The 26450-nt window shown below is 44.7% G+C and overlaps 1 protein-coding gene across 1 annotated transcript; it reads left to right on the plus strand.

Moving 5' to 3' along the window:
• Positions 1 to 1193: 1193 nt before the first annotated feature.
• On the plus strand, positions 1194 to 25912 carry UNE5 (thioredoxin family protein). The gene is made up of 11 exons (XM_087369778.1): positions 1194 to 1461; positions 4127 to 4211; positions 4402 to 4499; positions 4709 to 4764; positions 5044 to 5161; positions 5258 to 5285; positions 5374 to 5465; positions 14077 to 14233; positions 14777 to 14901; positions 25033 to 25132; positions 25268 to 25912. Exons 1-11 carry the CDS (start codon positions 1301 to 1303, stop codon positions 25346 to 25348), a joined length of 1101 nt encoding a protein of 366 aa, XP_087225904.1. The 5' UTR covers positions 1194 to 1300; the 3' UTR covers positions 25349 to 25912.
• Positions 25913 to 26450: the final 538 nt, after the last annotated feature.

The raw sequence follows: 26450 nt of genomic DNA on the forward strand, positions 1-26450 counted from the left end.
AACATGGCGCACCCTATAGCTCTCTTGATTTAGACTAGGGCTTCTCACTTCAAGCCTTGAGACAGAGTCCTAACTACATCAATCCATCATTCCCACATGTAGGTGACCCTCCTCCTCTCCTGCCCGCACCACATGGATACAAGCAATAAGCTCTCTCCTTGGAGTTTCTCATCGAATGTTTAAAATGATTACTTTGTACCAAAATTTCCAATGCATACTATTGCATTGGCTTTTCCTTGGTACTTTCCTTTCTTAATTAATCTAACATTGGTATCAAATTTCCCAATGCATACTATGCATTGAGTTTTCATTAGTACTTCCTTTTTTAATTAATCTAACATTTCTGATATGTAAATGGGGCTCATATTTGTCACTTAACTTGTTTGTAGGTACTCTTTAAACACATCTCTACTAACATCAACCTTTTACTAAAGGTGGATGACATTTCTTTAAGGCTTGGCTCCAAGAGTTGCTAGCCCTTGACTATGATGATTCCCTGAATACTCTTCAAAAAGATTGGCTCCTAGAGTGATTCCCCACATTCCTTCAAAGGCTTGTCAAGTTGCCTTGGCTAAAGTTCCCTAAAGGAGATTCATAAGCTTATCATGTCAATTAAACACCTTGACATATCTAATTGGACAATCTCTTTTAGCTACTCTAAGTATAAATGATTGCTCAAAATCCTTAATGCTATCCCTAGAAGCGAATTGGATGCTACTACCTTGATCTAAAGCTGTTAGTATCATTGCCCAAGACTCTACCATGATCCAAAGCTAGTGTGAATCTTATGTCTAGGATCCTTTTTTGGCCTGCCTTTAGGTAGCCCTAGTGAAGGTTCAACTTTCAAAAACCAAAAATAATTTCTATTGTGTGTGTGTGTGTGTGTGTGTCTCTCTCTCTCTCTCTCTCTCTCATTGTGGTCATTCCCATAGCATTTTGGGATTTAATCGGTGTGGATTGCCAAATAACCCTCCAGTGAAGAGTAGATGGCAAGGCGCGAGGACGTGGCAGGACGGACGAAGGAGGCCCGTCCGATGAGCGAACACGTGGGGGAATCGGACGGCAAGGGTTTGAGCAAATGACGTGGTGAGCAAAGGGCGGTTGGATGGGGAGAAACGTGGCAGGATCGACGGCGGAGGAGAGACGATGTTGTGAGGAAGGTCTACTCTATTTGAGCTCTTCTTCTTCGTCGTCTTCTTCTTCAAAGTTAGTTCTCGGAGCTCATTGCCAACTCTCTCTCTCAGAGAAAATTTGTCAAAGATATTTTAGGGTTTTCCATCGATCCTGTTTTCTTCAGTCCATGGCTTCCTTTCCTCCTTCCCTTCTTCTCCTCCTCCTCGGCTTCCTTGCTTCTTGCCTCGCCTTCGCTCTCGCTGACGATGTCGTCGCCCTCACTCCTGACACCTTCGAACTTGAAGTCGGAAAGGACAAGGACGCTCTCGTGGAGTTCTACGCGCCTTGGTAGGCTGCCTGTGCGATTGTCCCTTGCTTCGCATCTCAGCATTGCCCCTAATTTTGGATTTTATACTTTAAACATATTGTCGATCTTTGTATTTGTGGATCACTTCATCAAGGATCCGATACCAAGAATGGTCTTCTTACAGCGCTGGATCAGAACTCCTCCCGTTTAATGATTGACTGTGCAATTGCAATTGGCCGTGTTGGATCTCTCTCTCGATCTTTAACCTTGAAGTCAAGTGTTTTCCTTCTACACCGTTGACTGAATTTTCTAGACAGTAGAGGAGGAGGAAGCTGATGCTTGGGAGCCATTGCGATCAACGTGAAACTATTTATCAAGAAATACCTGATCGCTCTAAAATTGACGTCGTAAACAAGAGGAATCCTTGACATAAATGATGCAGACGCGTGAGTAGGAGTACATGTATTGATCTATTCGCACGGATGTAACATTGCTCGCGTACTTTTAAGATCAATTTGGGTCCTGCGCGCTGGCGATGTGTGCATGTGTTCGTGTGTGTGTGTGTGAGAGAGAGAGAGAGAGATTTTTCTAGAATGTGTTTGGGCATGTTCCTATCTGGTAAGCCTTTGCGCATCTTGATTAGGAACTCACATAGTATAATTTGTGCAATTTAGCTTCCCTTCCATGTGAGGCATACGACTGGCTGAGGCCATACCTGCAACGAAAGCCTTCCTCAGCTACTAGCGATGAGATAGATTTAACATCACGATAGTACCTTGGTAGATGAAGAAAGACACTGGAATTGGTTGAAGCCTGGAATCTACTTTGCTGATGATACAGCAGTGTGATTTGCATCGGGGGTTGGAAATGCCTTGTATATCTCTTCTTACTTCCTGGAGTGAGTGCAGCTGCTGTCCGTACACCACTATGATGTGCGTGCAACCTGGACAAGGCTGAAAGGGTAGACCTTTGCCAGCAGTATGGCATATGGCCCTTAACCGTTTGGGAAAGTGCTTGATGTGCATGCAGACTGGACAAAGTTCTTGGTGTCTGCAGTGTTCTCCCCATCAGCTGCCTGTGGTTATTAAAAGGTGCAAGTGCTTGTGCATGATTGCTCCGGGAGGTGACTTTGACACCACTTAAAGAACTTGTCAGATAGAGAAAACACAACTGTTGGGGAAATCTAAGAATGAAGTGTTAGAGAAAATTTTCCTTGCAGAATGTTTGTTAAAAAGGCACAATCAATTTTGTCATTGGCTCTCTTTGACCTACAAGTAGGATGGGTTGATCTTGACTGCTCTTTTGCACCCATATATGTGACTAATGTCGTCTAGATACTATGACCCTGGGCAATGACTAATTGTTTTATTCAACGTAAGCATAGAGAAGACAGTTGAGACACAGCAAGTTTAGCAAAAAACCAGGAGTTAAACTTTGGAAGGTGACTGGTGGACATCAGCTTGTCTATTTGCAGGTTGTTTATCCTGGTTATTTCTATTTCCGCAATGCGATTCCCCAGCCAGCTCATAGTGACTCTCTACACCATTCTGGAATGAAAGGGCTGCATTTGATTAGCGTTGCTTTGTAATGCCAGCCTTCATCATGCGCTTCAACTTCCAAGAGTTCGTATGAAAGGAACGTATTAAATGTACAGTATATATCTCAATGCATGTGATCTCCCTTTTGAGAGCTGAAGCTGTAATATAGGATGGTGATAATTGTGTAGTCCAAACTACACATGGAAAGTTTTTGGTCAAAAGTTGAGGGGAGTCTTGTGATTGCTGGCCGTGTGCTCAGAAACGCCGTTTCTGGGCACCCAAACGGTTTGCTGTTTTGGTGCCGTTTACACATGGAAAGTTTTTGGTCAAAAGTTGAGGGGAGTCTTGTGATTGCTGGCGGTGTGCTCAGAAACGCCGTTTCTGGGCACCCAAATGGTTTGCTGTTTTGGTGCCGTTTTTGAAACCCGAAAGGGCGTTTGGGCCAGGGTTTCTGGGCACCCAAATGGTTTGCTGTTTTGGTGCCGTTTCTGAAACCCGAAACGGCGTTTTGGGCAGCGCAATTTTTGCCCCAAACCCTGCGACCCCTTCCCCGTGCCGTTTCTTTGCGTAGCTCCGGAGTCTGCTCCAGCCTCCACCATCTCCTCCTCGCTCTCCTTTCAGCCCTCTCAACCTACAGCCCTCCCCAGCCTCTCCTCCTTGCTCTCCTCTCATCCTACAGCCCCCTCAGCCCACTGCCCCTTCTCCTTGCTCTCCTCTCCAGGCTCTCCTCCTTGCCCTCTCCTCTCCTCCTTGCATGACATATGTATGACATGTATTAATGATATATGTATGACATGTATTAGTAATAATTATATATGTATTATATACTTTATTAACCTTAAAAAACCAAAATTTGTGGTGGCTGAAACTCCGAAACACCGTTTCCCGCCTGTTTCCGTTTCCCTAGTTCTGAAACTCGTGGGAACTATGGTGTCCTACACATGATGATTTTAATGTGGGCTTTTGACTGGTATCTGTCATGCGCTCCTGCTGCTGGTAAGTGTTCATTTCATGAAAAGTTCTCTTGGACTGCATGTCTATGCTTCTGATAAGAGCTTGAAGGGTCTGTTTTTTGTGTCAGGCGGAGGAAAACTCATTGTAAATCCTGATTTACTTGGTGATTTGATGTTTCCAATTGTGACTCCTGATTTGTTATGTGCCCTTGCAGGTGTGGGCATTGTAAAAAGCTGGCTCCAGAGTATGAGAAGTTAGGTTCTTCTTTCAAGAAATCAAAATCGGTGTTGATAGCAAAGGTCTGTTCTAGAATTGTAATTGTTGCAGTGGATATTACACTCCTTACAGTTTCTTATGCATGATGGGTTTGATTTTGTTGCATTCTGTCTTAGCCTTCTCTGTCTTTAACCACTTTCATCCCTTTTCTCTTATTGTTCATCTGCATTCTTACCTTTGTGTTTTCAAACTTTGGACTTGTATCTATAACAGGTTGACTGTGATGAACATAAGAGCCTTTGCTCAAAGTATGGAGTTTCTGGCTATCCAACCATAAAGTGGTTCTCAAAAGGCTCCTTGGAGGCAAAAGAGTAAGTATATTCAGTTGTGAAAACTGTTTGGGGCCTAGAGAGTAGATTTTTGTGTCTCTCAATTTTAAATGTGAGTTGAGATTGGAAAGTTTCAGAGCAATATGTGATGAGCAAATTTGGTGACAACATGAACATGCCTTGACTCTTGTACCATTAGTATTTTTTGAGTATCTGATGTTCTGTTGTGGCCTCCCTATTTCTGACTACAGCTATTCTGGAGGGCGTACGGCGGAATCTCTTGTGGAATTTATAAACAATGAAGCAGGTGAGCTTTCAACAGCCTGCACGATTTTCATTATTTTACTCGCAAATGTTTAAATGATTATTATCTTGTTAACATTATATCAAGCCTGTGATTAGAGTTGTGTTTAGGCTAAATAATTATATTCAGTGCCATTGTGACCTGGTTATAAGCCTATATGTTAGTTGTGCTGTTCCTTCCCTGAGCTTCCATGCAGTCTGTTTCTTCTTCAATCCTTTTTGTCAAACTCAGGAGAATGCATGCTAAGGTCCATCTGGTACACTGTTTATAACTCCTCTGCAGGCACCCATGTGAAGCTGAGTGTGCCAACCTCGGACGTGGTTGTTCTGACAACCGAAAACTTTGATTCAGTTGTCCTTGATGAGTCCAAGGATGTTCTTGTTGAATTTTATGCACCTTGGTATGCACATTTCTGGTTTTTTTGAATATTTGTTGTTTTCTCGATGATGGGCCTCTTGAATGCTACATCTAAGCCTGAGCCCTTTTCTTGATACAGGTGTGGGCATTGCAAGAACCTTGCTCCTGTAAGTACATAGTGGAGCAGTAAGAAGTCGTGAATAAGTGGTTGGAAGGCCTCCAAGTATCTGACAAAGAATTTCCTATATTTATTAGGTGTATGAGCAAGTTGCCACAGCATTCAAAGGCGAAAAGGATGTTGTTATTGCTAAAGTTGACGCCGATAGCCACAAGACTTTGGGTGAAAAGTAAGCTACTTCCTCCTGTGTGAGAGGGGTAGCAGCATATTTAGAAGTGGAAGGACAGCACTGAGGGGGGATAGAATGGGGAAGAGAGAGAGAGAGACAGAGAGAGAGAGAGAGAGAGAGAGAGAGAGAGAGAGCCTTGGCCGAGACAGACAGTAGGGAAGAGTAGCCACAAGACTTTGGGTGAAAAGTAAGCTACTTTCCTCTTGTGTGAGAGGGGTAGCAGCATATTTAGAAGTGGAAGGACAGCACTAAGGGGGGATAGAACGGGGAAGGGGAAGAGAGAGAGAGAGAGAGAGAGAGAGAGAGAGAGGGAGAGAGAGAGGGTCTTGGCCGAGACAGACAGTAGGGAAGAGAGAGCACACAGAATAGTTGGAGTATGAGCAGGAATGCCCCAAAATGAAATCTTTTAGACTTCACAAACAGTTGTAGCTTGAATGAAGAGATTTTGGACTACTTTTTGATTAGCCTTCTCCTTTAGTGCTATGGCTGAGTCTGCCCTTCACCTCCGGAGTGCCAACAGAAACTCAGTACGAAGACTTTGTATAAATGGATGCTCAAGTTTGTGTGGGTGTGTGGATTTGTATGTGTGAGACCATATTTTTATACTATGGTCTACACCCACTGCTGGGGTTAGTGGGGATGTCATAGTAGCTAGTCCCTGCTATGGGTGATGGAGTTTATGATTTTCAACCTTATGAGTGGCTGTCATGAGATTGAAACTGCGCTATATTGTGTTTTTAGAGGATGGGTTTGGGAATGTTCCTTGATTCATCTACGTATAAGATTGGAGATGTCATCACCACCATGTGCTAAAAACGAGTGGTGATGAGGCTCGTATGGTCACTAACCACTAACTAGTGTAATACTGCTAACCTTCGCAAACTTACCTTGTTTGTCTGCACTCATAGCTGTTGTTATAGAATTGAAGTGTGTACCCCTAGCTCAAATTCTCGCTTCTGATACCATGTTGGAATGTGCTGTGGAAAATAAATTCTCCACGAGATCACACCTGTGATTCTAGGTCTTACTCAAGATGTGCATGCATACATGTAAATGAATATCATGCTCGGATCTGAAATAGACAGCAAGATATGGCAACCAATGACTCAATATAGATGTCCATTGAAAGGATCAAAATGTGGATAAAAATGTGTATTCGCTATCTATTCTAAGTGGACAGTGTGATGCTTCTCTAGTGCTGCTAGGTCTGAGGCCATATACACTTTCCCAAACTTCTGCTCACTTCTGCTGTGTGCCTCTCCAAGGAGGTCTTCACTGGCTTAGGGAATAGCCCCAAAAACTCTCCGATATCACCTTTTCTGCCCCTATGTGAACTGTTCACCTTCTGCGCTCTTCACAATGGCTAAGGGGTACTGGATCTGCTGGTTCGTTTGCACCTTCTCTTGTGCCTGGATGCACATCTGTGTGCTGGAACAGAGGCTGAATTGTTTGCCTTGCTGCTGCAATTCTGCTGCTCTCTCTTTTGTTGGATAAATAGGTGTCAGCCCCCAAATGAGGAGTGCAATGGGGGGTGTGACATATTGGTGTCATAATGGCATGTGTAGAGGGATTGAGAGAGGACATCAACAGTACATCCTTAGATAGGTTTTAGGGCAGCCCCCCAGTCAGCCAACAATGCAAGGCCAATGGGTTGGAGATGTGCGCAGAACAATGCAAGGCCAATGGGTTGGAGATGTGCGCAGAACATAGTGGGCAGAGGTTCACATAGATACTGCAGCTAGAATGAAGATGGTTTTCAGTCTCTTGCATCTGGGTAGGACAGCAGAGCCAAAAATTATGGATTTATGGAAAAGAAATTAATGCTTGCAATGGGGGGAAAAGTGGACAGCAAAGCACAGAGGGTTGTGCAAGATGAAAATCACGATCGAGGTCTTTGTGATTGTGGAGCTTGGTGATAATAAGCCTGACAGGGTCGATCACCACCCACAGGACCCAAGAGGTGCCTTAACATCCTGGGCAAAGAAATTATACCACTTTTGCTTATGACCCAGGTGGCATGCATTGCAAGCAGCAACCGTCACTTGCAATTTGAGGTACCATTGTAGGTACGTTTTGATGTTGACCTCTCTTATCTACTCTACTCTCTTGCTTCCTACCTGCGTCTGCTCCTTGCCTCTCTCTCTCTCTCTCTCTCTCTCTCTCTCTCTCTCCCCTCTTGTCCCCCTTCCACAGGGTCGATCACCACCCACAGGACCCAGGAGGTGCCATAACATCCAGGACAAAGAAATTATACCACTTTTCCTTATGACCTAGGTGGCATGCATGGCTCTTTTTGCAAGCATCAATCACCACTTGCATTTTGAGGACACAATTATTATGGGTGGGAATGGTTTGTAATGAAGGCCAAGAACTAGGCCAAGCTAGCAGGGTTTAGGACTAATTGGGCCAGGGGTTGCTGGCCTAGAAGGGTTAAGTCCACTTCACTGCCATTGTAGGTACGTTTTGATGTCTCTTATCTACTCTACCCTCTTGCTTCCTACCTGCGTTTGCTCCTTGCCTCTACCTGGGCGCTTTTCAATAGGAAAGATGCCTCAGAACCCTTGGTATGATGATGAGTGCAGAGAGATGAGAGCTCACCTCACACGAGAGCAAGCCCTTGGCCACTTGACACCACCTGAGGCACAGAGGATCTCACGACGATTGACATGCCGCAAGTGGCGGGCTGTCACCACAATGTAAATATTCTAAGTCAAAGTACATTTGACCATTTATCTAATCATAGTTAAAGAGTTTTCATGTGTTAATTATGGTCAAAGAGTTCTTTTAATGGTCAGAGAATTGACTACGGTTAAAGATACTTGACTCTGGTCGAGTAAACCTAACTTCGGTCGGGGAGACTTAGTTAATTACCAAGAGGGTTAACTGCGGTTAACGAGAGAACTACAGAGCTGACTACGGTCAGAGAGTGTTGACTGCGGTCAACGAGACTTGGCATTCGCCAAGAGGGTTAACTATGGTTAACCAAGATGTGCCAACTTCGGTTGCAGAGACTTAACTATAATTAAGGTGCCTCAACCCTTGGTCAAAGCCCCTTAATTATGATCAAGGGCGTTGGCTTTGGTCAACTAGAGAATAAATATAAACATATATATTTATATTTGTTATGTGTGCACATGTGTTTAGTGGGGACGCCCACCATGACTAGAATTAGTCCACAGTATGCAGTCCAAAGCATTTTGTGGTTTTGTTGTTTTTTGAGAGGAACGAAAATGTTGTGGAAATTTTTGTGAGATATAATTACATGTGGGCATTGTGATTCCTTGTTTCCATGGAATATTAATTTAGTAGAGTAAGCTGCTTATTACATGATTGTGTAGAGAAGCTATTCAATTGAGACCCCAAGGATGTCGTGAAAGCCAATAGCTGATGTTCAGGTGTGTTAAACAATATAAGGCATTTACGAGTGATTGATGATTGAGATACCGATAGCAAGTAAGTCTCAAAAACCATGGGAATGAAAAAGCACAAGTTGGGAGGCTTGAAGAGCGCTGGAACTTTATTTGAGTAAAGATCTATAGAAGACATTGAAGCATTGGAATGATGTCAAGCAAGGGTGTGCATTTATTGCAGTTAGATTGAAGCGGTAAGGGCAATGCAATATTAAGAACAAAAGCTGAATCTTTTGGCCAACGAAGACATGTGCCATTGACCAATCAGCTATATCAGGCCGTTGCCAAACATGTTATTAAGAAACTACTTTTGATTGAAGCTCATGAAGATGTGTACATATAGTCAGTCCTCTTGTTGTCCTCAGCAGAGGGTTTATAGAGACATCTGGAGTCCCACGAGGAGTTTTGCACAGAGAGAGATTTGACAGTTAACCTTGGGAAGACCAAGGTTATGATCTTCAACACCTCATACCCAGTGCTCCATCGACATAGCTTCACTTATCAAGGTCAACCAGTAGAGATTGTGCAGTCCTACACATACTTGGGTGCAGTTTTCACTGGGCCAGCTTTCACGATGATCCATGCAGCCCGAGCACGCCTCACATGAGGATATGGTGCTCTGGCCCGTTTAGAACGACAGTGTTTCCAGGCGCACTTCCAGGACCCACTGACGAAGTGCTAGCTTTTCGACACCCTAGTGAGACCAACTGCCATGTATGCAGCACCGTTCTGGGGGTGTGATATTTCAGCAGCAGAGTGGAAGAGATTTGAGCGGCTACAGATAATCATGGGATCCAAGATGATTCGTAGTAAGCCCTCAGTCCCCCATCAGATAGTACATGCAGAGTTTGCTATGACCCCTCTTCAGATCGATGCCACCTTTCAGACAGCGACGTTTCTCCATAGAGTCTGGGATCTACCTCGTGAGCACACACTTCGGACTTGGGGGGGGGGGGGGGAGACTTGGATTTCCCCACCAAGACCCAGCTCTACTATGACCATTTCTTGAGAGTATCGGAGGATGGCCTCATCATCAGACCCCAGTATCTTGAGGACAAAGGAGTCTCACATGCACTGAGGATTGCCATTGGACAGATGCGAGTCTCCTTCCATCAGTTGAGGATTGAGGCAGGGAGAGCTGTAGGCATATCGAGAGAGCAGCGGACTTGTATGCTATGCACGATGGTTCAGGTCGAGATTGAGGAGCACTTTCTTTGTATATGTCTCGCCTACTACGAGATCCGAGAGCGCTACCATTGCCTTTTTCAAAAGGGACACAGGTTTGGTCCACTCTAACGATTGATCCACTTCCAGGATCAGGTATGTATTGGGCTCTACCTAATGGAGATCCAGAGACATAGAGATACTATTGTGACGGATCAGAGAGCAGCAAGATGCGACCACCACATCACAGGACATTGAGGTGGACTGAGCGCAGAGGCAGGTCACCGACTTCTATGCATTTGAGTCAGCTCTAGGGCACTTGAGAGTAGAGGAGGAGGAGCTAGCTGACATGAGAGAGAGATGGGTCAGTAGAGGGAGTTGACAAGACACCACTAGCGGATGAGGGTCATGGGGATCACACATGCGACAGGAGACCAAAGCACACACGATTGAGGTTAGACCTATCTCAGCTCTTCTCAGAGGCGTGGCATTACACTTGACATAGCCCATGAGATCCAGAGATCGATGAGACCACGCCCCCCACCACAGCTCCAAACAGCTCGACAGATGCAGATACGTAAGCTCTTTGTGTCACACCAGAGAGCTATCACGGAGCGTGGATACATGGAGCCAGATTGTTCTTGGAGCATTAGCCCCGAGCGCCTGACATGCCCCACTCATGTTACACACTATTTGGCTTTTTTGGCCTGACTTGATATGATGTACTACATTAGTATTTGAGTTTATGTGTTTTCTAGTGCTCAGCGAGGACTGTCTACAAATCCCATCTCGGGGATGCTTGGGACAACCACCAAGAACAGCTTTTCTACACCACAATGTTAGCCTTTGCTCATAGTAGGTGATGAGTTTTGGAACGTGTTTTGGAGATTCGGAAACGTTCCCGGGCAAACCTGAAACAGCTGTAAAAACGTTTGTGCATAATAGGGTATTTAAGTAGATATTTTTTCCCAAAAAAATTAAAACATCTTAGATTATTACCACCAGAAGTCCAATACTTTAAAAAGCCTCATGAACCATAGTGCATAGATGTTTGATATGTCACAATTGGATGCTTGAAACATATTACTAATTTCTAAATCAGGAAATTGACAACACATCATTGTAGATTCAAGCATCAGTGGTCATATTTCAGGATTGAAAAAGATATATGGAATTATGAATCATGATTCATATCACATGAGTCATGACAAGAGGCTCAAAGCTGAAATGATGCTAAAGCCTAATAGGCAAAATGGGAGTACTAAAGTAGGAGATACTAAATACTTACGATGAATCTGAAAAGCTGAATAGAATCAAGAGTCAAGACTGAAGACAAAGATATGTGCTCCGTCATGGTTATGAATCACGACTCATGAATTATCCTCCAACATCCTTGTCATTCTTCTCATCCTCACTCTCACTAGCAAGGGATGACTTCTCAAATGTGTCATCATCTGTTGTAGGTGGTGCAGCACTTGTACTAGCATTTGATGCGAGTGGTGCAGCACTGCTACTAGCCCTCTGAGAAGATCGTGTCGCATGAGATGGAGCTGTAATCTCCTCATAGAGCATGGATTAAATCTCTCTCTCGTCTTGAGGAATGCCTGGAATGTCCTTAGTTTTGTTGATGTCAATTCTATCTGGATTGACTTCTTGTGGCTGGATGGGATTCCCCTTCTGCTCTAGCAACTGCAAATTGCAATGATAAAAGACAGTAGAGAGCCTGTTTCTTTTCTTGGTGTGAAAGAGAGCCCAAGTTCTATTACACGGGCCGGAACTAAAATCCTGGGACAAAACTTTCATGGCAATGTGTCTCTGCAATCTGCAAAGAATTGCAAATATTCAATGAACGAGACACAGAAAGAGTACAATAGAAACAACGAAACATCTTACCAAAACGTAGAAGAGACAATTCTGGGGTAGACATGCCATACTTCTCCCACCAGGAAACTGGCTGCAACTGCGTGTCACGAAGGAAAGGTATTGGTTTTCCAAACATGAGCATGAGACTCTGATCCTCAAGCTTCCTCATAAGATTTACAGTACCATCCACCAATGTGGTGATGTACTTTGTCCAACCCTCCTGAAGCTCCTCATACAATGCATCATTCTCAACATAGTAACAACTTACAGACTAGGGTACTTCCAAATATTGGGCATTGTATGAGGGCTTTTTTAGCTTAGTTTGCATAGTTTCAGCATACTATATGTATGCAGGGCATAAAATTTGCATTTTTTAAGACCCAAATATATGAACTGGATTGCCCCCTGTTTTTTTGAAACGTTTCTCGTTTCTAAGTATTGAAAGGTTTCTTTGAACTATGGAGTGGCTTGGATGATTTGCAGTAGTTAGTGTAGTCACCAAACCAGTCCTAGGAAGCATAGCACCTACAACCTGTAGTTACTAGCTGATCCTTGATAACCTTGACCTTAATCAATACATCTTGATTGTGAACAGTTGAATCTAGAGCGTAAGAATCCAGGCATTGTTGTGTGTCTTATACAAGCCTTTTAGGGAGGCCGCGGCCTCCTTTGAAGTATCTGCCGATGGGATGTGCTGAATCACTCGATCCGTCATTGTAGCAATAAGAAATAAGTCCTTTTCCCACGTGTGTTGAGTTTGTTGGTTTCACCGTACTCGTGGTATCTACTTGATCCTTAGTTTTCCCCTTTGTCCCCATTGGCCACCACCAAATGTGCCTTACCACCATATGGCTCCTTTTCTTCATCTTCTAGATTGGGTGGGTAATTGCCTCCATGAAGCTTCTTGTTGTCCCGAAAGTTGGCTAATGGCATTAGTGAAGCATTAGAAACCTGAAGAAATTGAGAAGTGAACTGAGGGATAGTACACCCTAGCGTGGATCTGAAGCTCATTCACCTTTCTCGGCTTTTACACTTTTGAATCATGAACTGGCTCTGATACCATGTCAGAGACTCTCAGCATGTATGCCTAGGCCAAATCGTGGCTTCTAATACCATGTTAGAACATGTTGTGGGAAAATAAGTTGTCCCTGAGATCACACTTAAGAATTATAGATCCTACTCAGGAGTCAGGATATGCACACATACGCACACTCAGGTCCGAAGGAGATAGCAAGATATGGCAACCCATAGTTGAATATAGATGTCCACTGAAAGAACCAAAACATGGAGACAAAAGCACACGCACAATCTACACTACGTAGACAGTGGGACTCTACTTCACTATTGCTAGATCTGAGGTCATGTGAAGCTGCCCAAACTTCCGCTCACTCCTTTTGCTGTATGCCTCTCCAATATGATCTTCAGGGGCTTAGGGAGGAGCCCCAAAGCACCCTTTCTTCCCTATGTGATCTGCTCACCTTCTGAGCTCTTCACAATGGCTAAGGATGGCTGAATATGCTGTGTCTTTGCTGCACCCTGCTGGTACCCTTTTTTTCCACCTTCTGGTGCACATCTGAGGGTTGGAACACAGGCTGGGTTCTCCATCTTGCTGCTGCACTTCTACTGCTCTCTCTAGTGCCTTGAAGTGCTTTTATGAGAGGCCTACTTTGCTGCCTGCAATTACTTCTGTCCCCCAGGGTAGCCCCATGGAAGTCCCCCATGGACTCTTCAGCCTCACCTACAAGACTGAAAACCATATGCAGAGCAAGGCCTAATGTCCACATGACATCCATCACCACCCAACTGCCAGACCAGAAGGGTCAACTCCCCATTTGTAAGCCCCAAAAGGAGAGCATGGGTAAGTGACAACTGTGGAGAGAGGAGAGAGGGGAACGGAGGGAAAGAGAGGCTGCCGCACAGGCAGCACCATTACAATCTTTCTTACGAAGTCAAAACCGTTTTGTTTTCAGAGGATTATTCTGGGCATGGTTCTGGATGCTTCCAGATGTATATTACTTTTCTTTTCGTTCCATGTTTTTTGAAACGGGAAAGGTGTGTGCCTTTCCTATATAAGGTTGACATTAATTTAATGAAGATTTGAGTATAGCTGTTAATGGAGGATGATTGTAAGCCTCTTCAAAGATAAGCCTCATTTACATTGGGTTTTATCTCAGGTATGATGTGAGTGGTTTTCCCACCCTGAAATTCTTTCCGAAAAGCAACAAAGCTGGTGAAGAGTATGAGGCTGATAGAGGCCTTGATGATTTTGTGGCTTTTATCAATGAGAAGACAGGGACCAGTCGTGACACCAAGGGTCAGCTTACGTCAGAGGTAATGTATTTGTTTCAATTTGTGATGCATGACAAATGAACAATTATCATATTAACAGAAGGCAAAGAACAGGAGTGATTTCTGCAAATCTAGGATAGTAGAAACCTCATGATGCATTTGCTTTCGCCTGTACGAACATGTACTTCATGAAATCACTCTTCCAGGTTGGGGCTCATCTATTGCCTAATAAAACCACCCTCGTAGGATAGCATGATAGCTACTCTTATTTGAACTAGGCAAGTCGAACCTGTACTACACAAAGCCACTCGTTTAGGTTAGGGCTCATCTTTTGCCTGGATCCACACACACACGCACACACACACACACACACACACAGAGTAATCCCCCCCCCCCCCCCCCCCCCCCCCCCAAATCCCACCCCACACCAAAAAAAATGACATCCTTTTCCCGCTCTATTGGTGGATGCCCTAGAGATTGCCACACATCCATTCCACAACGATAGCTCTTTCTTATCGCGCATCATTCATGTTGCTAGATAATCTTAAGCGTAAAGCTGATTGTGTTTTGGTCCCTTGTGTACAGGCAGGGAAGGTGCCAAGTCTGACTACTGTCGTGGAAGAGTTTTTGGCTGCTGAGTCAGCAAAGAAAAAAGAGGCTCTTGGAAAGCTGGAGAAAGAATCTGAAAATCTTAAGGGTGCTGCAGCAAGGTGCTTGCTATATCTTTTGTGGCTTCTTAGTTAGCATGTATCATTTCACTTTGTTTTCTACCAGCTATGTCAGAGAGGAAGGGGCGAGGGAACGGAGCTGAAGAAATTGGGGGGGGGGGGAGGAGGGTAGAGAGAGAGAGAGAGAGAGAGAGAGAGAGAGAGAGATTTGTGTGAAGAGTAGGAGAGAAGAAGATTAGAGGGTGAGAAGAGTAGGAGAGAAGATTAGAGGTCAAATCAAAAGTTACATTGCCCATGAGGGGAATGGTACTTATATAGTACCTCGTGATCTCTCTATCTTGCAAACAGCCCTAAGTAGTATAATCCTAACCCCCACTAACTTGACCAACTTTATAACCATCCCCGTTGAATATAATTTTGCCTCCACGTGATGGCCAAACTCCAAAACTCCCTGCTTTAAAATAAACTTACTCCAACATGCATGTCACGTGGGTCAAAAGGAAAACTAGGATATTGCTTTGCCCTAGATACCTCATGGGTCATGCAAGCATGGATCCCACCTAGCATGCTTATCATCATGAAGCTCCACAATCACGTAATGATCGCATGTCTCCATGGAGTCCAATTTGCACAACTCGTCATGTCTTGCTGTGGTCTTTTGCCTACATTGGAAGCATTCATTGCTTTTCCATATATCTAGTGCATCTCTGGCTATGTTGTCCTGCCAAAATGCAATAAACTGAAAATCATCTTCATTATAGATGCTATACTTGGGCTTAAACAGTTCTAGAAAATCTTGTGCTACCTCAACATTCCAGGGATCTCTAGTCATCGCATGCATAGCCTTCAAGCCTGGTTTGTGTCGCCGTAATTTTCCTCTAACTATGACGCCCATGAGGTCTTTGGAAAGCTGCTGATGTGCAGGGATTCCATTGCGGTCCATATTCATTTTCTTTATTTAAGCTGCTGTTTTCATTTGAACACATATCCCCAGTTGTAATTGCCCAATAATAACCAGATTTTTGTGTTGTATCCAAAGGCATCATCAATGGCTTTGAAGCATGGTTTGACTGCATGCTAGGGAGTGGCATAACACTGCTGGACTGCATTACAAGCATTGGCAGCAATGCATTCGATATCTATTTTCATAGGCCTGCTTAGTGGTTGTCATAACTGCTCTAGGCATCATAGCTTCAATAATAATTGGCTGCTATATGGCATTTGTATATCCACTTTCAGCATAGAATGTCATCTCATTTGCTTGCATCTCTGTCAACAATGCTTTTTGCACCTGTCTCTTGTCCATGCTAGACTAACTGCATACAGGTCTGCATTAAAGCTCTACATTGGCTCTCATGCATGGGCTGCATAGGCCTTTGTTCTGCAGTTAATGACATTCTATCGGCCTGCAATGCACTAAGGTAGCTCCCCGTGGGACGGTCCCAATATGACAGACCCGCTGCTCCAAAATGTTGGAGAGGCTCAAGATAATGGTCTATGATGAGGCTCCCAAGTGGGCTCAATTGGGGGTCAGAAAAGGCCTTGAAAAGGGGTTATGAGAGGCCTTATACATTTCCTTTTTTTTGGGGGGGGGGGGGGGGGGAACCTAAGCCACCTAGGACACCTGACCTATAACGAGTAGGACACGTAAGACTCCTCTACTTAACCCAACGGGAGTCAACCCTAGTTAATCAAAACATAACTAAGCTAACCTAACTCGAGTTGAGTTAATTTTATTTGAGAGCTAACGTAACCCAAAAGAAGCTACGCAACACACATGGAGTGCAGTGGTAGGAGCAGGGAGCAGGTAACTTTTGTCATTTGTGCTCTCGCGTTTTCCTTTGTACTGCTTCTGACTACACTTGTAAGAATCGCTCGATGATAGGTTTCTTCAAGTGATGAGGCTTTGTGGATTCCGCCTCTTCAATGACTGATTGGAGCATGAAGAACCATTGCATCATGCATGAGAGGTTTTCTTCAAGTGATGAGGTTGATCTTTTTCTTTGCACCTGTATAGATGACGCCTTTGGCCTTATCTATGCTCGTGTTGGCGGCAAACCTGATCTTCCCACTGTATTCCACGACTGGTTTTTCTGGTCGGATGATGCCTTTACGTTGTCAACCTTGTAGTCCTGCTGGTCTGCCTAAAGGTTGAGGCGAGTTGGCTAGGCTTTATCCTCTTCAATGACAGACTGGAACATGAGGCTAATACCTCGGCGAATTCGGGAGGAATGATGAAGCCTACAGCAACAATTCAGGCCATGATTGGGAATGTGGACATGGACATGCTGCTGTGGAGCGCAATGCCTCTGCTGCCACTGGTCTTTGCCTTGGACTAAACTTTGCAGGGGGGAAAGACTGTCGCCACTGTTAAGTACGAAAGAAAGGTTCATTGATGGTGCAGTAACTGTTGTGTACACAGCCCAAGGAAAGGGCTCTGATATGAATGTAGAAAGGGGATGGGCATATTCAGAGAAGGGGTCATAACTAGCAAGGGGTAAAGGGAATGAAATGAGGTCGGGGTACATACACATGGGCGCGTACCTACCCACACACATGCACGTGCATGTGCACAGACGCATGCATGACGAGAGAGAGAGAGAGAGAGAGAGAGAGAGAGAGAGAGAGAGAGAGAGAGATGTATGTACATTGGCGGGAGGCCTCATGGGACAATGGGACATAGTGCACAAAAGAAAGAAGACTCATACAAGCCTCAATGGGCTGGAGCAAAGGGCGCACTAGGGCCCTTGCTGAGTACTAATCTATGCTAGCAAAATAATAATCAATCAGTACAAATTGAATCAAGTCGGTCTTGAAGCTGGGACTTCGAAACCGAAGCCTGGCACATGGATGGCTCTATGGTGAGCTGTGAAGATATCTTGTACCTACGTTTGTCGAGCTGTCTTGCGTTGTGGCCGGGGATGCGGTCTCCTCGATCTCTGAAGAGAGAGAGAGAGAGAGAGAGAGAGAGAGAGAGAGAGGTCACATTAAAAGTTACATTGCACATTAGGGGATGGTACTTGTATACTAGCCCCTTTTAACCTCTCTATCTTGCAAACACCCCCAGTACCAATAATCCTAACCCCCACTAACTTGACCAACTTTTGACCTTCGTTACATCAAGCACATGGGAATGAATGAAATGGGGTAGGGATGTGTGTGTGTGTGTGTGTGTGAGAGAGAGAGAGAGAGAGAGAGAGAGAGAGAGAGAGAGAGAGAGGTCACATTAAAAGTCACATTGCACATGAGGCGTTGGTACCTACATAGTACCTCCTTATCCCCTTTTATCCTCTCTATCTTGCAAACACCCCCAAGTACTAATAATTCTAACCCCCACTAACTTGACCAACTTTTGACCTTCTTTACATCAAGCACATGAGACCGCCACAATGGGGACTTTGTTGAAGGTCAACATCTCCTGATGTCACATGAGTAGGTTAGGTAGAGAGTTATGGCCTTGCTTGTGGGTGTGCTTGGCCCGTGAGAGGTTAGGGAAGGCTGAGTTAGGGCCTTTGTCGTGGGTATGGCCACCCCTGTGAGGGTAGATAGGGTAGGGCTGAGGTCAGATCCAGTGGTGGCCCCACCGTGGGCAGCCCAGATGGAGGCGTTGTGTGGGGGGGCTTGTGTGGCCACGCCTTGATGTTGTAGCCACCCTCTATCAGCCCCTTTATGGGTAGAGGTGGGCCGAGCTGTGGGTCTGCCAGGATAGGGCATGGTGGCTAGCCCCTAGAGGTTGTGTAGCAGCCCCTTCTTATAGGGCATATGGCTGGTGCATGCCAGTCGGCCCTAGAGCTAGGGCTAGAGGTCCTTGTAGGTCTGTGTGACAGCCCCTACTTATAGGCATAGTTAGGTCCGTACGTGTACGGATATTTTTCCCGTACTCCATCCGTACGTCCATATGTACGGCCTTTTGTATGGTTTTTGTTTTTTGTTTTGTTTTGTGGGGTTTTTTGTGTGGGTGGAAGGGGATCGATCTTGTGCTAGGCCAAAACCTTGGAAAACACATTTTTTAGCACTCTTCTAATCCGTACGTTGCTAATCCGTACTCTGTACACTATTGGCCGAAAGGATGGTCTCAAGGAGGAGGAGGAGGAGGAGGAGGAAGAGGATGACACTGATGCAGATGATGATGAGGTTGAGGATGAGCAAGAGAATGAGGATGAGGATGCAACTTGAGGCTTGAGCCTCATCAGTTGTGAATTGTGATGCATTTCAATTTTCAGCTTTATTTCCGGGCTGTGGTAGCCTTTTCTTATTTGATGTTTTGGTGTAGTACCTATACTACCTACTACCTTTGATCATGATGTTTGGTGTAGTATTGATCTATCATTGACACTATGTATCAAAATCCAGATTCCAGATGACTCTGGTCTCTAGAGGCTGGACTCTTTGAACTTTCATGAATCATGATTCATGACTTTAATATTAATACAAGTTTGAAGTTTTAAGTTGAAAGTTTTGTAGCTCTATGTCAATGTAATGTGCACAAATGTTTTTGGGTAAAATTAGGGTTGCGTATGTTTCACCCCTAGAGGCTGAACCATACTCCAATCATACTTCCATACTCGTATGACGTATGCGTATGGTAACGTATGGGAAAAACTATGCTTATAGGGCTGAGGAAGTCGTCCCACATAGGGTAGGAGGGGAGCCCTTGATAGGGATGTTTGTGGCAGCCCCCCTATGGGTAGGTGTGAAGGTTGGCCCACCTACTACAAGGGTTGGCCCACCTACAGCAAGTGTCGGCCCATATGACAGCTGATTGGGGGGGGGGGGGGGGGTGGCTGCCTATATATAGGCCCCCTCCTCCACTTGTTTCTCATCTCAGTGTGGAGTAGTTGTGCCTATCTATACATCAGAGGTTTTCCCCACCGTACAGGGGTTTTGGTCCTGAGATCCCTTGCATTTCTCTTGGTCTCTCGCTCTCCTTCTCAGTTCAGTTCATCTGGTTTGCTCTCTCTCTCTCTCTCTCTCTCCATATTTCAATCCAGATCCGCTGCACTTCTCACATGGTATCAGAGCCATGGTTGGCTGGAGACCCAAGGAGTGGAGGGAGTGTTGAGCCAACAATCTGAGAGGAGGCTTAGGGTTGTTGTTTGGAGGTGTTTGTGAGGATGAGTGTGCAGAGGAATGTTTTCAGATTCAAAAGGAGGAGTTCTTGAGGGTCAGGACAGCAAATGTGTGCAGATACATATGCGCCAAGCCTCTTCATCATCTTCTTCAGCCCTTTCCTCTCCTTTTTTCGTCACTCCCCTTCTCTACCTTCTTTCCGATCCATCAGTTGATTCTCTCCTCCCTCCAATATGTCTACCCTGGCTGAGATGGCAGAGAGCAAGGCTAAAATTCCAGTTTTTCCCACCTTCCGAATTGACCGTCAATTGGATGGTCTCAATTACAGTGTCTGGTGGGTATGATGGAGTCTGTGTTACAGTCGTACGATTTGACAGACTTTATATTGGTGGGAGTTGATAGGTTTGATCCCCTTGCGTCCAACCTTGGGATCCTGCATCAAAAGGAGGCCGAGACCCGGGCTCAGCTGTGGGACCGTGTCAATGCGAGGGTAAGGTCGTTATATACTCCTCAGGTGATTAATTTATGTTAGTGGCCAAAAGGAACAATCGAACCTCTCCCATGAAGAGAGTCTCTTTGGAAGTGCAGATGAGATTGTTGGATTCCAAGAAGTCTTCATCGATGCGGGAGCACATCAACAAGTTACAAGAACTTCAGCAAGAGCGGGGAAGCATATATCTTCCGAGGACATGGCCATAACATTGCTGTCCCAACCGTCTTTACAGTATGTTGCATTCTATTCATCCTTGATTACCAGTGGAAGGATGAATACATTGACGTGGGAGGAATTGGTCCCGATGGTGCTTGACCAGGAGGAGGGAGCTGTAGATCGTACCTATGACACTCATCTTGAGGCTTTGGTAGTTGAGCACAAAGAAAGGAAGATGTCGACAGTTGAGGAACGGGAAGCACTCAAGGCCTCACGTACATGTAACTGGTGTGGCCAGAAAGGTGACTATTGGCAGCAGTGCTCAGAGAATCAGTGAAGGGACTAGTGAGCAGGACGGGGGTTCTGCGGCCGCCACATCGATTGTTCCAGCTTTCTAGTAGCATGAGGCTGGATGCGTTGCCAACAGGCTTTGTGGTTCCAGATGGAGGATTGCTTGCTTGTATGTGGCTATGAGGAGTCAATCTTTCAGATTATGTTGGATTTTTGTAAAGCATATGTAGCAGTAAAGATATCCTACGAGAACCAGAGCATGCGGTAGGTCAAAAAAGAACAACAATAAAGCAACTGTCTATTGTTTGGTGGAGACAATTACAGTACGTTCTAAATGAAATAACAAAGGATGTGTGCCAACAGTTACTTGATGGTGGTGATTGCTTCTTTGGGAAGAAGAGCAAGCATAGTCACTTGGATGAAGTAGTCACCTGAATGGTCAGAAGCGAAACTGCTTTATATAGTAATGTTTTTATTGAATTCAGATCAAGAGTTGGCTGGCAAAGTTGCTAATGTGGATAAGCAAAAAGTCCTTGGTCTTGGTCAAATGATTGACAAGTTGTGGGCCAAAAAGTGGGTGTGTTCAATAGACATGGATGGCACTCCAACAAAGGATGCAAGAGGAGAGATGCCAAAGATTCTAGAGAAAGAGTATGCAGAGATCAAGAAGAATACCTTGGCGCTAAACTTGCAAAGTACTAGCGGGACATGTCGGACAGGTGCAGTGGTGAAGGAGTCTTTGATCTAGGCAGGCTTTCAGGCAGGACCTCGAACCACGAGGAGTTGATTTGACTTAGGTGGCAGGTTTTTTTTTTTGTGGATGTCATGACCTGGCAGAGCCAGGCTGGGTCTCCTTGTGTTCTGCTGCGGCTATTGCCTGATGAGCTGCTGGAGATTTGGATGGGTCAGATTGAAACAAGACTGCTCCTAACCAGAGATGTCTAGCTTAAATGGAGAGCTCTAGGCTGCCCTAGCAAGTCTAGAACAATCAAGAATATATTTGAACAGGAAATAGGCTAGGATTACACCATGTAGGAATAGGAAATGCATTGCTTGAGTGTGTGGGCACTGGGAAGTACAGAGGAAAGGACAGAAAAGTATCTCTAGAAATGAAGGGGAGTGAGTAAGTCGGGGGGCACAGGGACAGGAAAGAGGTCAATTCCTTATTAGATTCAGCTAGAGCAAGAGCTCCTGTTTGTTAGAATCCAATTTGGCAGAGGTTCAGTGTAATCATTAGAAGCTGAGTACAAATGAGAGAGCCATGCTTTTTATAGGATTAGGGTAGGCTGTTTTACATCTTTATTTATGGGATGGTGCCCACAGATTGCCATGTGGCATATTCCAGCAGCCTAGAGTTCTGAGTACAAAATACAAAGCCAACTTAAAAGCACTAACTAACCTCCCCTTTGTTATACAGATCATTGCCAGTGCGGGAATCCAGAACAGCAGATTGATCCTTGTGAGCAGTTGGATGCCCATTGTTTCTGGAGCACAGAGGTTCATCGATCTGGGGGAAATGTACCAGTGTGGACCTGAGAGGGGGCTTCACAATACAGGTGCCCATGCAGGGAAGCAGACCCTGTAGGTTGCATTGCAGGCAGTATTAGTTGGATTATTGTACTAGTTGTACCAGTTGGATTATTGTACGAGTTGGAGCATTGCACCAGTACTGGACTGGGGAAGTATACCTAGCACCTTGTTGCTTGGGAGCAGCAGTACTAGGTTTCCGGTGATCGTGCTGAGACGGTTCGTGCCAAGAGGGGGCTTCTGCAACACTCTTGATGTCACATGAGTAGGTCAGGTAGGGAGTGAGGGTCTTGCTTGTGGGTATACCCGGCCCGTGAGAGGTTTGGGTAGGGCTGAGTAAGGGCCTTTGTTGTGGGTATGCCGCCCCCCGTGAGGGTAGATAGGGAAGAGCTGAGGGCAGACCTAGTAGTGGCCCCACTGTGGACAGCCCAGATGGCACTGTGTGCTGGCCAGTGGCCTGTGTGGGGGGGCTTGCGTGGCCACGCCTTCATGCTGTAGCCACCCTCTATCAGCCCCTTTATGGGTAGAGGCAGAGGTCGGCCACCTAGGCCTGCTGGTTGGGCAGGATAGGGCATGGCACTGGTGCAGGCGAGTTGCTAGAGCTAGAGGTCCTTGTAGGGCTGCGTGGCAGCCCCTATTTATAGGGCTGAGGAGGTCTGCCCACATAGGGCAGCAGCCCTTTAACGGGCTGTGTGTGGCAGCTGCAGCCCCTATGGGCAGGTGTGAGGGTGGACCCACCTAGGGTCGGCCCACCTACTGCAGGGGTTGGTCACAGATGACCTGGGAGGGGGGGGCGGGGGGGGCGTTGGGGCTGCCTATATATAGGCCCCCTCCCTCACCTGTTTCTCATCTTAGTGTGGAGCAGTTGTGCCTATCTATACAGCAGAGGGTTTCCCCACCGTACGGGGGTTGTGTCTTGAGATCCCTTGCATCTCTCTCTCTCTCTCTCTCCCCCCTTCTCAGTTCAATTCATGTGTGTTTCTCTCTCTCTCTCTCTCTCTCTCTCTCTCTCTCTCTCCATTTCTGTCTAGATCTGTTTCACTTCTCACAGACCAATAAGTTGTATATGATTGTCCACTTGATTCATGCTTCAGAGATTAAGTAGTCTTCTATTGAGGGGTGGCTGCACCCGATCATGTCTTTTTCAGGGTTATGCTATTCTTTCAGCTAAGCGGTTTCGTATGGAAGTCTTCTGTTCCTAGTAGTAGATAGAGCACCATAGTTTGTACAATTAATGCATGCCACATTAGTATCAAAGCATGTATGAGAATCCGTGGTCAATTTTGGCTGGAATCTGAAGGTTTTGAGTAGCATCATGTCATTGTTTGTTGTGGCACCAGCTAGGGTTTGTTTCAGTGCAACCGTATCTTTAATGATGGGAGATAGCCATTGATAACTGTGATGCCTTATTGTTCTCCATTTAGGGTTATCTATGACCCGATGGATGCACAATTGACCATTTGGTGTCAATTGGGTACTGGGAAAGAATACTGCGCTCCCCTACTAGAGAACAAAGTTGTATCCTCAGTTGAGCCACAAGCAGGTCCCCGAGGACGTGCCATTCGAGCTAAGGTCAAGTATTGAGCAAGAACAATGCTTTGGTTGCGAGAGAAGGAAAGAGGTCATATCCCGATCAAGACCACAAACAGGTCCACACGCAAAATATGTGAATCTTTAGTTGTCTGATTCCAAAGCATGATGTTGTAAGATTGATTGCAGCATATGATGCAACACACAATGCTTCAACATCTAGTATGTCAAGTTTGTCCTATAAGGTAATTCTTTGATCGAGAAGAAAGAGGAGATCCCTTGTTATAGTGGATCTTCACAAGCATTTATAAAATTTCACGCTCAGAACTGGAAATAGGCAGCAAGATCTTGCAACCAAAACATAAATAGATTTGCCCACAAGTGGGACCAAAGATAAGTACAAACTTGGTACTTCTCATTATATGTAGTGGTCTAGATGGGAGAGAGGTCTTGCCTCCTTGGTGGGTTCTTGGAAGATCTCGATCGGAGACTCCAAGCAATAAATTGCCTCAGAGGGAGCGCAGCAAGAATCTAATAGATTGATGCATCCATACTCTTGGATTGGGTTCTTTCACGTTGATAGGCCTCCTTCTCGGTCTACTTGGTTAGGGGTGTTTATGAGATCAGGGATTCCACTTCAGGTCATAAGATTTTGAGGATCAGACAAATGGTCTTGGATGTCCGTTCTGGGGGCATGTTGTCCAGATCTATAGAAATTATACTTATGCATTTTCTATTTCAGCCTGTCAGGTCGTAGGTCATGTGGAGCTGTGCTTCGTGGCTTTAGGATGGTATCTAGACCCCAAACCCAAATCGCTTTTGCTTGGGTTCATGGAGGATTTGGCTTTATGGAGGTATCCCTATAAAATACTTGCAGTGGGATCTCAGGGAGTGGGAATGAGAGAAGGGCCTCTCCTCCTTTTGATATGTGGTCAATAATGCTAGGAACTTTCAGCTTAGCCTCGTTACATATCTTTTCATTTAATGATTTAAATCTTGAAAGTTTCAACTATGGACAAATCTATGAAAATTTCCCAGTTCTACATATCTAGTTTTATGAAAGCTATGTATCTTTTCATTTAACGATTTCAATGTTGAAATTTCAGCTATGGACAAATTTATGTGAAAGCTGCTAAGAGAGCTTTGGAAAAGGGTGACGAGTATGCAAGGAAAGAAGTGGAACGATTGGAACGGCTTCTTTCAGGGGTAAGCTTTTGGACACTTGTCCTTGATTTATGTTTGTTGTCCTTGATTTATGTTTGTCTATCAGTGCCATCTACTAGAAGCTTTTAGGAAATTTGCTGATGTAAGGATATGATTTCTGTTATTGTTTCTGTGCAGCATGTCAACCCTCTCAAAGCAGACGAACTGCTAGTTAAAAAGAACATCATTTCATTATTTGTGGTAAACAAGGAAGAGTAAAGATGGTATCAATTTTATATCCAGTGAGCCATTTCTTGTAGGTTTTGTTGCTCAGGAAGGTGGTGGTGAGAGAGTTTCTCCTATCTTTGTAGTGCATGGAGGGGAGCCTATTACGCACAATTCAATTAATGATGAGATTTGAATTCAAAATTCTACTTCAAATGTGGTGGGTTGATTCCCACCTCACAGATTCTATTTAACGGAGTCTTTTGCAGTTTTCCCAGCTAAAGATAGTTGCTGCTGCTGAATGAAAATCTAGTTATGAGACCCAAGTTGTGAGTCTTCCAGCAAGCACCAACTGAGATACGAGAGAACAGTCAGCAGATGTAAAATTTTATGGAGGTTTTTGGACATAAGCCAAATGGTGTCTTAAGCCACAGTAACAATAGACGGCCATTTTACTGGGTGTGACGGTCAATTTCTGTCATGGTTGACTGAATATCAAGTAGAGTTGAGATGTGGCATTGCATTCATGTGATTGTTTGCCTTCTAGCATTTGCTATCATTTGTTCAGACAATTGTTATTTTGTAAAAGGAGAGAGAAGCACTTGTTAGAAAGTTAAACATCTGTGAAAAGAGCGGAGCATTGTAGTAGGGATGGCTTATCTTTAGGCTTAGTCTGATTCCTTGACGAGTTTGATCCTTCATTTTTTCCATAAGCAATTGTGCTGCACTGGATCTGACTATTAGCAATATCTGGTGTACTACAATCATTCATATGCAGATTATCCTTGAATCTTTACTTACCTAGGTGATTGTTATTTGACGTTTTCATCTTTGCATACTAGATCACGCTCTCAAGTATGGTATTTAAAGGTACTTTGAATAAATCACTTACCAAAGGGTCTGTGGAAAAGTTTTGTTACAAGTCTCTTATTTTTTAAAGATGTCTCTTTGAGAAATTCATCGAGTAAAAGAAGAGAAAAAAATGAAATTGGAAGCGTGATTATAGTTCACGATAGCATCATGAGAATCATTATTCATGTCTCTGCAAACCTACTACATAAAATATAGTTTCAAGGCGTAGTTAGAATGCACTATTTCTCTGCATTGTCTTTGATGCATTAATGAGATTAAAGAACGAGTTTCTATAATCTGTCCT

Source organism: Dipteris shenzhenensis, chromosome 31 (genome assembly GCF_047967505.1).
Source record: "Dipteris shenzhenensis isolate YYH24624 ecotype China chromosome 31, Dip_SZ_1.0, whole genome shotgun sequence".
Classification (NCBI taxonomy): domain Eukaryota; kingdom Viridiplantae; phylum Streptophyta; class Polypodiopsida; order Gleicheniales; family Dipteridaceae; genus Dipteris; species Dipteris shenzhenensis.

What these genes read in the sequence shown, in the direction of transcription:
- UNE5 (XM_087369778.1), top strand. Translation starts at nt 1,301, where the DNA reads ATGGCTTCCTTTCCTCCTTCCCTTCTTCTCCTCCTCCTCGGCTTCCTT. An exon ending in GTGGAGTTCTACGCGCCTTG is followed by an intron (nt 1,462 to 4,126) that starts GTAGGCTGCCTG and finishes GTGCCCTTGCAG; the next exon opens with GTGTGGGCATTGTAAAAAGC. An exon ending in ATTTATAAACAATGAAGCAG is followed by an intron (nt 4,765 to 5,043) that starts GTGAGCTTTCAA and finishes ACTCCTCTGCAG; the next exon opens with GCACCCATGTGAAGCTGAGT.